This window comes from Miniopterus natalensis, chromosome X (assembly GCF_054644295.1).
Source record: "Miniopterus natalensis isolate mMinNat1 chromosome X, mMinNat1.hap1, whole genome shotgun sequence".
NCBI classification, from domain to species: Eukaryota; Metazoa; Chordata; class Mammalia; order Chiroptera; family Miniopteridae; genus Miniopterus; species Miniopterus natalensis.
Genome location: NC_142103.1, coordinates 26,748,926 through 26,765,996, shown reverse-complemented (window position 1 = coordinate 26,765,996; position 17,071 = coordinate 26,748,926). Strand labels below are relative to the sequence as shown.

Here is a 17,071-nt window from a genome sequence, read left to right as displayed (position 1 = left end):
AGCCTGACAGTAATATAATATATTCCCATGAGCACACACCAGCTGAGCAGCAAAGGGAGGCATAAGGGTATAAAAATAAATTGAACTCTGATTAAATATCTGCTATTAGTAGATCATACTATGGAAAGCTGACATGTAGATAATGGCAAATAATTACTTTAGGTGCCCATTGCTTCCAACCCGTGCATTTACTTTCTCAAAGCAAATAAATAACATAATGGTTCTTGTCAGTTATAGGCAGAGGCAGTATAGGGTAGGGGTTAAAAACACAGTTTCTGGAATTAGAGACTGTTTACCCACCACTTATTAGCTGTGTGACCTTGGGCAAAGTAACTGAACACTGTCTCAGTTTTCTCATCTGTAAAAGAAGAATAATAAAAATGTCAGTCTCAGGGCTGTTCTTAGGCAAGACAGGGGCCCTGTGGAAGTATTTGTTTTGTGGGTCTCCAGTCTCTGTAATCAATTTGAGTCAACTAAAGTCAACATGTCAGTGTCATTCTAGCAATTCAGTCTCACACTCTGCTGTCACTGGGATCTAGCCGTGGGGCCCCAGGCAAACCTCGTAGGCATGAGTGCTAGAGCTCCTTGAAGGATCTAGTCAACCGCAAGCAGAAGGCTTGGAAATACTCCAAAGGCACAGGGCTCGAGCAGGAATCCTGCTTTCCCAGGTCTAAGGAAGACACTGGTCTGCCTCCTAGGACCACTGGGAAGACTGAATGAGGTAATCTATGTAAAGCCCTTGACATGTGCCTGGCTCATAGTATGTCCTCAGTACATGTTGGCAATGATTATTGCTCATGCCATTATTATCTACAATGCCACTGTATCTCATGATTCATCTGGTTTTCTTTCAGTGGATGGATGCATTGACTGGTCAGTGGATCTCAAGACATACATGGCTTTGGCCGGTGAACCAGTCCGAGTGAAATGTGCGCTTTTCTACAGTTATATTCGTACCAACTATAGCATGGCCCAGAGCACTGGGCTCAGGCTTATGTGGTATAAAAACAAGGGTGATTTGGAAGAGCCCATCATCTTTTCAGAGGTCAGGATGAGCAAAGAGGAAGATTCAATATGGTTTCACTCAGCTGAGGCACAAGACAGTGGATTCTACACTTGTGTTTTGAGGTGAGTGCTGAATGAAAATACTGCTCGATACCATAGCTGGTAGTCTTTTGATTGGGGCTGAAGTGTGTGCAGGTGTGCCTCACTTTATGCAGTAGATGTGTTTTTGAAAAGTTTCAGTGCATGAAGAGCTTCAGTAAATTCAATTCTAATTATTTATTGGAACTAGATTGCAAATTCTTATAAAAATTATCATGAAATGTGATCCCCATTGACTGTATGTGATCATTTAATTTAGAAAGTCTTGTGATTCAATTCTTCCCCAACTCCACCCCTGCCCCAGGACCTTATCTTAACAGTCTTTGCATAGAGCCAGTTGGCTCAATGGTTCTTGATATCAGGCCATGAAAATAATCTTAAGTATCACTTAGGCCAAGGTATCTCCTTGCCTATTGATGAAAAATGGCTTCAAGTGCTTCTGGGAGACTTTTTAGCCAGTGAGCTATTGTTGAGATTCTTCATAGAACTGCAATGTGAGTTTGAGTCTACTGCTTCTAATTATTCAACATGGACCCCTGTAAACACAGTCAGCCTGAGTTCTTAGGTACTATACAGGGAAGATTTCACATACAATTCCTGTTTGCAAGAAGTTTACAGTGAAAAGCAAAATTTTATCCTTAGGGATTCCACTATATGCATTTCCTTCCTCCTCCACCCCAGTGCTAAAATCTAGGATCTACAATCTCAGGCAGAGTGCATTAGGTATTGAAGTAGGTAGCTGAGATGACCTTTAAACCACTTTTCAAATCTGCCATTTTGGAAGTCTGAGCTTGCTCACCAGTGACCTGCACTCTATTGTTTGATTTTACCTTCTTGGAAATGCAGACCCTTCCTATTTTTGTCTCCTGTGGACTTTGTCTGATGCTAAAGCTATGTCACCTCTTCATCAAAAGCACTTGGAAGCCCTGGTGAGGCCTCATTGTTCAAAAGGCCAGAAGAACATGGTGGTGTATAAATAGAGAACCTTCTTGATACTCTAATAATCACTTTTGTATGTATGTGGAGGGAGTGTTAGGGAAACAAATATTGAGTTTAGTCTTTGTTTGTGGTGGCCCAAAACCCCAGGATATCAGCAGAACTGGAAATCATTCTGATCGCATCCTTAGTGATAATCAATATTTCACCTACTTGGGTAGCTCTTGGCAAAATTGGTAAGTGGGTGTAATTCAGCTTCAGTGACTGACACTATATTCTTTAGGGTACTGCTACTCTTTTCCTGCTCACCCACTATCTAGCTCCCACCCTCATTAAATCCTGCCTATCAAAATAAAACTCTCTCCCTCCCCAACTCCATTTACTTTTTTTGTCTTGTGTTTTCAAAAATTTTAAATTTTATTTGCAGAGCATCAGTCCACCATATAGAGATACTACACTTACTGTGAATTACTGAATTAATTATTGCTTACTTTCTCTGCCCTGCTTATGTTCCCAGTCTTGCTACCTCTCCTCCCTTCCCTTCTCTCTAACCCCATTCCCCTACTCCTAACAACGTTAACAATCCAATGTGTATCCTTGTATACATTCTTCCTACTCTTTTAGGTGTACGACCATATGTACTTGAGTATTTTCTCCTCATTGTTTTACGAAATAAAAGGAGAGTTATATATTTCTGTCCATTTACTTTTATTAGTAAAAGTATATAGTGGAAGTCTGAGTGTTCACTCATCCTTTTAAGTATATGTCTGTATCGCTTGATATTTTTTGATACCACAATGTAGTCAATCATTTTCCATTTCCCTCCTCATGTGCATATACATTGTTTCCAGTATTTTTGCCCTTACAAAAAATACTCTAATAAAAGCCCTCATTTGCTTTTAAATAAACCTTTAAATTTTAGAACAGTTTTAGATTTACAAAATTATTGCAAAGATAGTACAGAAAGTTCCCGTACATTCTATACCCATTTCCCCTATTAGCAACATCTTATATGACTATGGGATATTTGTTACAATTAATGAATACAAAATGGTACATTATTATTAACTTAAGTCTATTATTTATTAAAATTTCCTCTGATTTTCTTAATTTATCTTTATTGTTGAAAGTATTACAGATGTCCTCTTTTTTCCTCCATTGACCCCTTCTTCCCAGCACCGTACCCCCCTCCCCCCCCCGGCTCAGGCCTTCACCACACTATTGTCTGTGTCCATGGGTCATGCGCACATGCATATAAATTCTTTGGTTAATCTCTTCCCACCTACCCATTCCCCCCAACCCCACCTTCCCTCTGAGATCCCTCAGTCTGTTCCATGCTTCTGTGTCTCTGGATCTATTTTGTTCATCAGTTTACTTTTTTCTTCAGATTCCACATATGAATGAGATCATGTGATACTTGTCTTTCTCCTCAGATTTTCTTAATGCCCTATTTCTGTTCCAGGATCCCATCTGAGATGCCATATTACATTTAGTTATCAGGCCTCCTTAAGCTTCGTTTAAAAAATTTTTATTTTTATTTATTTATTGTTGACACTATTACAGATGCACCCTATTCCCCCCCCCCACTTTACCCACCTGTGGCAATTTCTTAGACTTTCCTTGTTTCTGATGACCTTGACAGTTTGAGTAGTACTGTTTGGGAATTTTGTAAAATACTCCTCAATTACGATTTATCTGATTTTTTTTTTTTCCCAGTCAGACTGGGGTAATAAACTTTTGTAAAGGAGGAAGATCAAAGAGGTAAAATATTATTCTCATCACCTCCTATCAAGGGTACACAGTATCAATATACCTTATCACTCTTGGTATTGACCTTGATCACCTAGCTGGAGGTAGTGTGTATCTTTCTCCACTGTAAAGTTACTCTTCTTTATTTCTCCTTTTTAGTACTCTCCTCTTTGGAAGAAAGTAGTTATTCACAGCCCATACTTAAGGAGTAGAAACTTATGCTCCACCTCATTAAGGGTGGAGTAGCTACATAAAATTATTTGGAATTCTTCTGTATGAAATATTTGTGTCTTCTCTCCAAGTCACTTATTTATTCAATTATTTGTTTATATCAGTATAGACTTATGGATATTTATATTATACATTGGATTATAATCCAATGTTACTTTATTTTCTGGTTCAAATTCTTCCACCTTTGTCCATTGGGAGCTCTTTCAGTTGGCGCATCTGTCCCTTTGACATAACCTCATCATTGTTTTTTTTGTTGTTTGTTTTTTAGCATTTCCTTATATTCTACTGCTGTAAGGTACTCCAGGTTTACCTGGTCTATTTCCTGCCCCAATCCTAGAATGAGCCATTTTCCCAAGGAGCCCTGATTCCTTTTAATAGAGAAACCACTATTTGGGTGCTAGGTATTCTTGTTGCTTCTGGGGTGTGGCTGCTTTTAGGCACTCTCAGCTGACAGTCTATTTACTTTTAAGCAAAGCAGTGTATTATTCCATACAGAAGTGGAATTTCTCAATGCCCTTGAAATCCTTTCCTGGAGGTAGCCCTCTTGTTCAAGTACATATCAGTTGACTGTGTTTGCATCTATTGTAGAAACCATCTAAGTCAGTGGTTCTCAACTCACATCTAGATCAATAGAAGAAAAAGGGATGATATTCCACTGAGCAGAGGCTTAATTAAATATAACTGGTGATCTATTTTATTCATACAACGCATCTTCGTAACTGGGACTGGTACTTGTGGGTGAAATTTTGAATAGTATCCCTCATATGTGCCTTGGTAAGGAAAAAAGTTGGGGAACCGCTGTTCTGAAGGAAGCAACAGTGTTTTGTCAATGCAGACATATAGAAATTTCTTCCATACTAACATAAGTAGGTAGCATTTGTGTGTGAATAATAAACATGTTTTTCAGATTTAGTAGTGGCCACTGATTCCAAATATGTGCCAAGTGAGAAAGTCAGTCCATATACGTGATTTTATGCCATTGCCAAGAGAGTGCATTTACAATGTAAAAGGCTCTGAATTTGGCAATGTCTATCTATACCCACCTAAAATCTCTAATTTGATACCACTTTAAGGTAATCATGGATTATTTTTATATGCTTCATGAACCTCATTAAAATTACTCTATTGATTTTTGTTTGCTTAAAAATGCAGATATATTTAGTAATATTCTCCACCCATTTGAATCATTTCAAGAAACGCTTACTGTTTGTGACCTTTCAGTAGCCAATTAATCATATTTTTGTTTTTCTTTGGCCAGCCTCAAGAGTGATTAGTTGAACTTTTCAACATGTTAGTGAGTTAGTAATAGAGAAATGGTGGACAAGTGAGTCATATTTTGAGAGGCAGTTCCAGCCCCTCTCTTCCCACCTGAATCTTTTCAATGGAGGCAATTGGTAGGATAAAAATGATGAGAGTAATCTTATTTGACAAAACGCCACATATCACTTCAACAACTTGGAATAAGGGGGTGACTTAAGCTGTGGATGAAGATAGATATATTCATATAACCCTGAATTGAATTCACAGTTATTGAAAGTAATGATTAAGTATAATTAAACATCTGTAGAAGTCTGTGTGTTTGGGGATCACAATATTCAAGTGCAGAGAACCAGTTAAAGGTTCAAAAACCGTTATGACCACTTCTCCAATGAAGTAGGTAGAAAAAGGAAATTCCTTAAATGGGAACACAATCAGACTATTTTTGGTATTTAGTAATCATTGAAGTAAATAAGGTTCTCAAAATCTGAATGCCTCACTAACTCTTTCTAAAGGGTTCCTTAGGGCATTTATCAACTCTGAGGCATGACCTTTACCTTGCTATTCATCACATTTGTGTGATTCCTACTCCAGAAAAACATCACCAGAAGAGTTGAGGGAGGTGGAGATATTTGAAATAAGAACTGCAGCATGTTACTAATGATTGAATCTGTACAATGAGTACATGAGGCTTCATTATATTGTTCTTTTTATTTCTGAGTATGTTTGAAATGTTCCATAATAAAAAATAAAAGTAAAGTGTAAAGTAATTTTGCCTGGTTTTAATGGCCCTTAAATGATCCTGACCTATAAGTGCATATGTAGCATATATTAAACAAGTTTTATATTTCAATTAACAAACAATCATTGAGCATGTACCATGGGATTTGCTTTATGGCATATTGCAAAGAAACCTGCGCCTGTAGAAAGAGAAGTAATTGTCCTAGTCTTCCTAAGACTCTAAGAAATAGCTTTTATCACCTTCCAACCTCCTACTCTATTACCCACCATGGTTACCAAGAGATTTTCAAGGACAGTGAACATTTCTTATAATTCAATTCCAACTTAACTATTGATCCTTGAAAAGTTAGGAGTCAACAAGTTGGTTGCCTGGGTAGCAATTTCCAGGAAAGCAGATAAGAAAAATGAGAACCTGAATCTAATAGAATTAATTGACTTCAGAAAAGATCAAGATTGTACAGCAGAGTCTTGAGATAGCGACAATGCCTTCTCTGGCCTGTGCAGGCTAAAGCGTGATGTAATTAATTATTTTTTTCTACCAAATTTTGGTTATAAGTGAGAATCCCTAGTTTACTAATTTTTGTAGGGATTATGTATAAAGAAACACAGATATAACCTGAAAAGTTTATTTTGTAAACCTCCAAAATTTAATAATCTACTTGTTTATAAAATTATGTTACTTAAATAGCAAAGTAGTGGCAAATGTAATCTATTTTCACTTCATTAATAGTGAATTTTCTATGCTGTAATGTTTATAAATATAGCCATACTGTTATATACTAGCTATATAATACTCAGAAATATAATCATTCTATGGTACAATAACTATGTAATTTAAACTCCTTCAGTTTGTTTATTGGAAGGAAGCAGTTATTTACAGTTTAGCCAGTTAGCAGTTACTTGCTTTGTAAGAATTAATGGGTTATATTTGATAATCATAAAACAAGAATTGATTTCAATTAATCACTGGTGAGCTAGCTAATACTGATATTTATATATATTATATAAACTTCAGTGACTTTCTGTAATATGATTCTTTTGCTCATATCTAGGTTTTAGCCTATTGCAAGAGTTACAAATTCAAAATATTTTCAGGGGCCAAGAATATAATAAAATGATTGTGGCAGGCCATCAGAAACATTTGGAGTATTGGAGACTTTAGCAATTGCTCTGTAATCTATTTTCATGTATTCTACTCTTGCCACCACCTCTAGCTTAGTTTCTATACCCTAGTTCCAATAATCTATTGACCCCACAGAGTTGTAGCTCATTGATCCCACAATTTTTTTCAGTGCATTTTGCTTTCTTCTCACCTAGCATAGTTTAAATTCCATAATCAATCATTTTAATCACCCCCATATATGCCCTCTTGATTTTCTTGACCCTTTTTCCCTTAATTTTACTCATTTATGAAAACCACAACACTGTTTAAACCCAACCTTGCCCTAGCCAGTTTGGCTCAGTGGTTATAGTGTCAACCCATGGATTAAAGGGTTCTGGATTTGATTCCAGCCAAGGGCATGTACCTAGGTTGCAGGCTGGATTCTTGGACCACCCCTCTCCCTTCCAATCTCTCTGAAAAGCAATGGGAAAAATATCCTCTGGTGAGGATTAAAGTAAAAATAAAATAAAATAAAATAAAATAATAAAATAAAATAATAAAATAAAATAAAATAAATAAAATAAAATAAACCCAACCTCCATCTATGATTATACCTGCATTCTTACAGTTGAACTTGATGGAAAGAGAATATAGGGTACCCCAAAAATGTATACACACTTTGCATTATTATCAATTCCAATGGGTTAAATCTGAAAACAACAACAACAACAACAACAACAACAAAAACACACAAAAAAACATCAATTGAGCTGTCAGAAAAAAAGTGTGTATACATTTTTTTGGTACCCCCTGTATGTAATAATGTTAACTGGTCTCACTTTAAGTTCATCAGCATGAGCCTTAAATGTATCCTTAATGCTGCAAAGTAGACTTACTACATATTCTTAGTCCATTCAGTTTCCTGTCTCCCTAGTTAACTATTTCACGTGTCTGCTCTTCTGAAATTTCTAACATCTCCTCCCCTGCTTCCCATTTTACTAGAAAAAAAAACAAGCAATTAAGAGAGAACATCTACCTGCCTACTGGCATCTGTATTTACATACTCTGCCTCCAAGTTTGTTACTGTTCATGGACCCGTCTTGCTCCAGTAGAAGGCAAATCACTTCACTTGTGCACTAGATCCTATCCTTATTGGCCTACTTAAGGATATCTCACCTGAGCAATTCTCCCACCTCTCTCCTGTATCATGATGGGATTTTTCTATTTCTACTGGATTATTTCCATTAGCATACACACAGGTCAATATTTATACCATCTAAAAAAATGTTCTCTTGCCCGGCTGGCGTGGCTCAGAGGTTGAGCATCAAAATAGGATCCAGGAGATCCTGGTTCAATTCCCGGTCAGGGCACATGCCTGGGTTGCGGGCTCGATCCCCAGTGGGGGGCGTGCAGAAGGCAGCCAATCAATGACTGTCTCATCATTGATGTTTCTATCTCTCTCTCTCTCTCTCAACCTTTCTCTCTCTGAAATAAAAAAAAGACATATAAAATTTTTTAAAACTGAAAAAAAAATTTTTAAGTCCTCTTGACTTCATTCTTCTTGCCAGCCACTGCCCCCACTTTCTTGTTCCCATTTGCAGCAAAACTACTTGAAATAAACTGTTTGAACTCACAATCTTGACCTCCTCTCTATAATTCTCAAACCCATTCCAATCAGAATTTTACCTTCACTACCTCACCAAAATTTCTCTTTATCAAAGTCTCTCATGACCTCAATAATGCTAAATGCAATGGTCAGGTCAATTTTTACTTCTGCTTTTACTTGATCAGTGCACTTGGCACAGTTGATAACCCCCTTCTGTTCGATATATGTTCTTTACCTTACATCCAGAGAACTACACTCTCCTAGCTTTCCTCCTACTCCATCAGTTACCCATTCCGAAGTACTTTGCTGGTTCATATTTCCCCTGACTTCTTGTTAGAGGGGAATGTGGCTTGCCTTGCGGTTTATTTTTTTCATCTCTAGCCACACTCATTCACTCTATGATCTGTTTATAGTCTTATAGTTTTATATATTGTCTGTACATTGATAAATCCAAAATGTATACCTTCCAGCCCAGATCTTGCTCATGAAATGCAGATTCTTTTATCCAACAAACTTTTCAGCATCTCCACTTGGTGTCAAAACCATTATGTCCAAAACTGAACTCCTGATCTTTCTCCTATGTTACAATGATTTCCTATAAACAAACTCTGAGGCAAAAGCTATTGTGTATTTGGGAGTATAATCCTAGGGAAACAGGAGTAAAGGAAAAGGGCAGTGAGGCAGGGGAAGAGGGACAGTATTTCAAGCTAGTTGATCCATGAGGAGAAATGGAGAACTCACCTGTCAGCTCCCACATCCCATTCATCAAGGGGCTATCCCACAGGGTCCTAACTCCCTCAAATTTTGGGGACTGCACAGGGTGTGGCTTCCATCTTACTGCTACCACTCTGGTCCAAGGCACCATCTCTTTTTTATAATATGTTTCTAATTGGTTCCTGTAGTCAACTGGTCTTTTAAAAACCTAAGTCACATGTGTCTCTGTTCTTCTCAGGACCTTCTGGTAGCTTCCCATTTCATTTGGAATAAAAGCCAGCTCCTTACTAGGGTTCACAGGACCCTGTGTGATTTAGACCCAGGCACCTCTCTGACTTACTACTACTTTCTCTTTCTTTTCTCCCTTCATCACTGTATTCCAGCCCCCCTGACCTACTTCCTGTTTCTCAAGCATGACAGGTAGACTCCAGCCTTGGGGTCTTTGCTGGCTGTTCTGTCTGGAATGCTTTCCTCCTGTATCCGTATGACTAACTCCCTCATTTCCATCAATTCTACAATTTCCTGTATTTAAACCTTATCAATGGGTCTTCCGTGATTATCTTAGTTATAATCTTAAGATTCTCTTCCACTTAGTCCCCATTCTCCATACTCTTGACACTTTTTACCTTGCTCGAAGTTTTCTTTTTCCATAGCAATGACCACCTTTTATGATACACATAATTTACTTTTTTATCATACTTAGCTCAAGGACAGGATCTTTTTTTTTTTTTTTTTTTTTTGGTTAATCCTCACTTGAGGATATATATATTTTTTCATTGCTTTTCAGAGAGTGAAAGGGAGGGAGTGAAGGAGGGAGAGAGAGAAACATGAAAGAGGTTGCCTGCCTCCCGCACATGCCATGACTGGGGGCAGGGAGAGAACCCACAACCCAGGTACGTGCCCTTAATTGGGAATCCAATTCTTGACCCTTCAGTGTGCAGTCCGACGCTCTAACCACTGAGCCACACCAGCCAGGCCTTTTTTTTTTTTCTTTTTTTTTTTTTAAGACAGGATCTTTGCCTTTTTTTGTTCACTGATATATCTCAAGGATCTAGAACAAAGTATGACACATAGTAGATGCTGAATAAATAATTATTGAATGAATGAATGAGCTATGCCCAAGTTAAAGTCAGGCAGCCACCTGACAGATCCAAATTATTGTTACTATAGAGAAATATTGACCAATATTGTTAGATCTTCTGATTTGGGGATCAAGCAAAAACACAAACCCTCATAAATAGACATCAGTATAGTGATTACCAGAGGGAAAGAGGGAAGTAGGAAAGAGAGGGTAAAGGGGGGACAAATAGTAATAGAAGGAGACTTGACTCGGAGTGGTGAACACACAGTACATTGTACAGGTGGTGTATTTCAGAATTGCTCCCCTGAAACCTATATAACTTTCTTAACCAATGTTGCCCCAATAAATTCAATAAAAAATAAAATATTCAGTAAAATAAATGAAAAACCTGAAATCTAAACATTTGTGTAAAATTTCCCAAATTTTTAAATTTTCTGGGCCCCCTCTCAAAAATGTCCCTACTCAGATTCAACCAGTAGACTCACAGTTTGTCAACTCTAAACTCCTAGGTTCTGATTCCAACATTCACCCAGGGATTAATGGTATATTACAGCTGCATAACCTGTGCCTTGCTTTATTCGTCTGGAAAATGAAGATTCGTTAATTCATCTTTAGATATTTTGAACACTTGCTTTAGGTGTTTTGAATATAGCAATGAACAAGACAGATTAAAGTTCCTACCCTCCTGGAACTTACCTTCTAGAGTGTGTGTGGGGGGAAGTATACAAATAACAAATACATTTACAAGAAAACATTGGATAATTCTTATGGTGAGAATAAAAAAAGGGTCATGTAGTAGGAGTGACTGGGAGGCCATTTTGGTTGAGTGGTCAAGAAGTGCCTCTGAGAGAAAGAGATTTATAAGGTGAGACCTGCATGACAGAAGGGAACCAGCCTTATGGAGATGTACAGGAACAGTGTTCCTGTTAGTGAACTAGTGCAAAGGTCATGAAACAAGAACAGGCTTGTTTATAGTCAAGGAAGCTAAAGAAGGCCAGTCTGGATGGAGTACAGTGAGTGGAAGGAAATTGGTACTGGATGAAGCTGGTGAGGCAGGCAGAGGCCAGATACTGTTGAGTATTGCAGGCCAGGATAAGGAGTCAATTTTTTATTAGTAGTCAGAGCCAAAAGGAGAGTATTGTATTTGTCTGATTGTTTTTTTTTATTTTTTTAAAATATATATTTTTAATATATCTTTATTGATTTCAGAAAGAGGAAAGGAGAGGGAGAGAGATAGAAACACCAATGATGAGTCGTTGATTGAGCCCACAACTCAGGCATGTGCCCTAAATGGGAATCGAACCCCGATCGCCTGGATCCTAGGTCAACGCTCAACCGCTGAGCCACGCCCGGCCGGGCTGATTGTTTTAAACTGGGGAGTAACATGATCAGATTTTCACTTAAAAAAGATCACCCTGGCTGTCCTGGTGAGAGTGGATTGCAGGGAGGCAAGCAAGGAGACCAAGTCAGGAAGCAATTGTATTATTTGAGGAGCTATGTGATAGTAGGCTTGGATTGGGGTAATAGCTGTGGAGATGGGGAGAAATGAATGAGTCCCAGGTATGTATTGAAGGATGAGCTAACATGATATACAGATACACTGGATTTAAGAAATGAGAGAAGCCTGGCTGTCATGGCTCAGTGGCTGAGCTTCGACCCAGGAACCAAGAGGTCATTGTTCGATTCCCGGTCAGGGCACATGCCCGGGTTTCGGGCTTAATCCCCAGTAGGAGGCTTGCAGGAGGCAGTGGTCAATGACTCTCATCATTGATGTTTCTTTCTCTCTCTCTCTCTCTCTCTCTCACCCTTCCTCTCTCTGAAATCAATAAAAACATATTTTAAAAAAGAAATGAAATTGAATAAAGGATGACACGTTTTCAACTTAAGTGTTTGAATGGATTATGGTGGTATTAACTAATAATAGAAGACTTAGAGAGGAACAAGGAAAATATTGTCCACTTCAGGAAATGCTGACAAGCGCTGAGCACCAATGCTGACATAGAGTAAGCACTCAACATATTCTCTTATTACTTTTTTTTACCACCACCACCATTCCTACTAGCTCTGATTTTTCAGCTCTTATTATATGGCAAGCATTGTGATAATCCTCAAAATAACCCTGAGATAGGTCATATTATTGAAGATAATAAAACTAGTACTCATAGAGATTAAAGAATTTGCCCAGTGATAGATGGCTAGTAAATGATGGAACTGAGCTTTGGACCCAGGTATATCTAGCGATGCACATAATCAGTTTTCTCTTTCTTTTCATTTATTACCCATTTTTACTGTTCTTCATAGGTATCTGTGTCTGTATATCACAACAAATGAGATATGGTTAATGCCTGCCTGTATAAATTTCAGTGATTCTGTCTGTTTCACTTTCCACAGTGTATAATATTGTCTGGTGATGAGGATGGAATTCTTTTTATTAAGATGGGCAACAGAGGACAGTAAAATAGAAATTCTAAGCTCATGACAAGGGAAGATCAAGTTAAAGCAGGAATTTTCACACAATCGGACTGTCTTACAAAATTTGAAACCCTTTGTGATCGTTCACCAGTTTCCAAAAATTATGCAGAAGTGCTTAAAAGTTGTTTTCTATCAAAGAAAAGAGATGGAGGAAACTTGGAGGTATATCTTTAACTGGCTGTTTTTGTCTATTTATTCTGACTCCCAAACCTCTAAGATATAAAACTCATGATGAATCAATTAGAGAAGCATATACATCAGTAAATGACAAAATGCTAGAAAGAATATAATTGGGTGTCATAGATGTATGGTTATCTTTTTGTTGTTGTTAATTCTTACCAGAGGATATGTTTTGTTTTATTTTTCCCCATTGATTCTAGAGAGAGAGGAAGGAAGAGGGAGAGAGAGAGAAACATCAGTCTGGTTGCCTCCTGTATGAGCCCTGACTGGGGATCGAACCTGTAAACTGGGTATTTGCCCTGACCAAGAATCAAACCCGCAACCCTCCAGTTCACAGGATGAAGCCCTAACCACTGGCCCACACCGGTCAGGGCTGTATGGTTATTGTTTTTAAAAACTTGTTACATGAAACCCCTTCCCTCCACTAACTTAGAGTTGAAATACTTCATAATGGTAGAAAAATAAGCGCACATTCCTTCCTAACTACAGTTTTAGTTGTGTTGTTTTTTACAAAAGGGTATTTTTGAGTCTGTATCATTTTAGGTCTCTGGTATTATTCACTTAACAAGTATTTATTGAACACCTATTCTGAAAGTTAAGCCAGAAAGCAAAAGCAAAAGACAAGACTCCTGCCTTTTAACAGATTAAAAGGGGAATTAGGGCATGTATACAAAATATAGTCAAACAAGTGTAACTTAAAATAAAAGACAGGGTCCCATGTGCTTCAACATAGAAATGTATCCTAGGAAACAGTCTAGCAACTAAACATAATTTTTAAACTTTGGATATTTAAGTATTTACTCTAGTCCTTTGAAAGACATCAAGGGAGAGTCAATTTGTAACCCCTAGCAACATGTAAAACGTACCTTCAATAAATCTTACACCCTGCAGCTGCCCACAAGCCTCTCTCATCACTCCTCATTCTCATTCCCAAGTAACCACCTCACCCTGGAATGCATCCCCTGAAAGTGTTTCCCCTTTTGTCCTTTTCATCCTCTATCACTTTTTTCTTACAAGAAGCTCTTGCTCCCCTTTCCAATGTAATTTCATTAAACTAGCATTGCTCCTTGCAATTTTCAGCTCTTTCTGCACATTACACCTATTCTGCACAGTAAAAGTCCAGGAACTGATCTGGCATACTAAGAATCTCTGTAAAGTTGCTGTATTTGGAGACACCCATGCAGCCAAAAAGAGGATAATCTTTAGAGGGCAAGGAGAAGGGGAAAGTTGTTAGCACTAACTTAATGTCTTTTATTCCATCATATGTGAGAGGAGGTGAAAAATGCTATAAGAAAGGTAAAGTAATAGCACAGTAGAGAGTAAGGAAAAATAGCTTTTAATTTAGGGGTGTTTGAGATGGTTCTTGGGGATCTAAACATGTGACAATAGTAGAGGTCTTCCCCAGGCAAATGCAACAGTGGTCAAGGGAAAGGAGGGAGTGAAATATAGGCTATGCATAGAGAAAAATAGGAAGGTCAGTTTGGCTGGAACCTGGGTTTATCAAGAACTTTTTTCTGAATGTGAACCTAGTAACAACTAACCTTTGCTTTATGGAGGTTTCAGATACAGTTTTGGAGCATGAGGCTTTAAGATATTTACCAATTTTTAGAAAAGCTAAAAGATATAACTAATGAGCACTTTAACGTGCATGCATTTTAGCAGATGATGCTTCCATGGAGAAAATGTAGGTTTAAAGTGGGTAAATTCCATTCTGTGACTCTATCCTTATTTATTTTTAAATTTTATTTTTGTTTAAAATATTACAGATGTCCCTCTTTCTCCCCAATGACCTGATGAAAGGGAATGCTGCTGGCTTCAGTGTTGTCAATCAGAACATGCACTCCAAGTTGTTTTCTCAGAAATGGGGATGAATTCACACAGAGCCATCCCCATTCTCTGACCACTGTGAAGAGGGATCCACCTTGGCAAGATAGCTGGTCAAGGTTTGGTAGGTACAGTCTTTATCTATGGCTGTGAAACAGATAAATCTAAGGAGGGTGATGTGTAGTTCCACCCCAGAGCCTTGATCTCATTAAAGCAAGACCCAGGTTAACATTAATCAACACATACTCATTTCCAGACTAGATTGTACTCTTCAACACTAAGGTAATATACACTTATCTGGGTATAGAGGTGCCACATGCATTTAAAAAAATTTTTCAGTCCCATTACCCTGCTCACTCCCAATGCCTTCCTCTGATTCCCCATAAAAGAGAGGGATCTGACCATATTTCGTATCTACATTCATCTTTTACCCTCAGGCAGGATCTCTCTCTCTCTCTCTCTCTCTATATATATATATATCATTCTCTCTCATTTTTTTTACTGGGTCTAAAACTTAGCCCGACTACCCCCTCCCATACTTCACACCCACATAGAGCAGACTTCCCATAAAGGTTGGTTGCTGACTTAGTTACTGTAACCCTCAGATCACTGGGTTCTGAAGATTTTTAAATGATTTTTTTTCTTCTTTTTAAATATATCTTTATTGATTTCAGAGAGAGGAAAGGAGAGGGAGAGAGAGATAGAAACATCAGTGATGAGACAGTCACCGACCAGCCGCCTCCTACACACCCCCCACTGGGGATCGAGCCCGTAACCCGGGCCTGTGCCCTGACCGGGAATCAAACCCCAATTGCGTGGATCTTAGGTCGACGCTCAACTGCTGAGTCCTGCCCGGCCGGGCGGTTCTGAAGATTTTTAATTCGGTCACGTGAATCCTTTTTTCTAATAGGTTAAGTTTTACCAATGGAAACAGAAATAGATAGCAAAAAGGCATTTATTGTGAGATGACAGTGTAAAGAATGATGCCGGGAAGACCAGTATTTTACAGCAGGATGCAAAGCCACAGAAAATTCTGATTTTTAAGGCATTTAGGGAAGTTTCCTATTAGGTAATGTCTTTGTACAAACTCTCCAGCAAACTTTTGACTTTGATCCCTCATCACCTAAAGCAAAGATCAAAAAGCATTGTTGTTTCTAAATAAAATATGGCTTTAGTTAATTTTTCTTTAGAGACAGGTGTAGCCAAGTTTGACTTTCCAGTGTGTAGATAGGTCATTAGAAACAGGGAGGTCAACAGAGGCTCCTTCCCTGGTAATTCCCTTTCACTACTTTTCTTGCTCTTCTCTCAAATGGCAAGCCCACAGAGGATCACTGCCACTTTTTTCTAGAGATAAAAATCACTGATTTTGACCAAGACATTGGCCCCTGTGAAATTTCTATTCCCTTTCCTTACCCATTAGTGCTGGGTCTTCCAGTAACATCGTTTTTAAAGCCGTCTTACTCTTTAAATGTCTATCTCACTAAGCATGCTAGGCCAAGGACTCAAAGGCCAGGTCATATCACCTCTGTTGGGTTTGTTGTGGGTAATGATAGCAGTGGAATTAATTTGTATATTAAATCCTTTCCTGTGGATTTACAGTTAAAAAACATTAAAGCGGGTGTAACACATGAAATCATGAAAGTGCCAATATCTTTCTTTAACTCTACCAAATATAAAATCCAAACCCAAATCCAAAGAAACTGACTGAATCCATTACTGAAAAAAAAGTTATGAAAACAAGCTGTAACATCAGAGATTTGTGCCTGATACCCCTCCTAGAACTAATCATCTTCCTGCCCTCCCCTTGGGTTTTCTTTTAGATGGGCCCTATCCAAATTGGGTCCTCTGTGCAGCTTGATGATCCTTTACTCTCCCCACTCCAACAGTTATTCCTGAATGGGTCACTGCCCAGAAGTATCCACTCCCACCCTGACCTTCTGTCCTCACTTATTCTCTGGTGACTTGTTGAAGGTACACACAGGCAGGAGCCCTCTTGGTTTCCCATCCCTTTGCCAAACAGGTCAGTGCCTGCTCTCCTCTGCTCCTGTCTGAAAGGAAGAGGTTGCCTTTCCAA

At 38.4% G+C, this 17,071-nt stretch overlaps 1 protein-coding gene across 1 annotated transcript in view; it reads left to right on the top strand.

Annotated features, from left to right (window-relative positions):
- Positions 1-17,071, top strand: part of IL1RAPL2 (interleukin 1 receptor accessory protein like 2) — an 892,733-nt gene that overhangs the window by 465,197 nt on the left and 410,465 nt on the right. Inside the window, exon 3 of the mRNA XM_087813552.1 lies at positions 855-1,128. Coding sequence (XP_087669678.1) covers positions 855-1,128 — 274 coding nt within the window. The remainder of the gene's footprint in view (positions 1-854; positions 1,129-17,071) is intronic.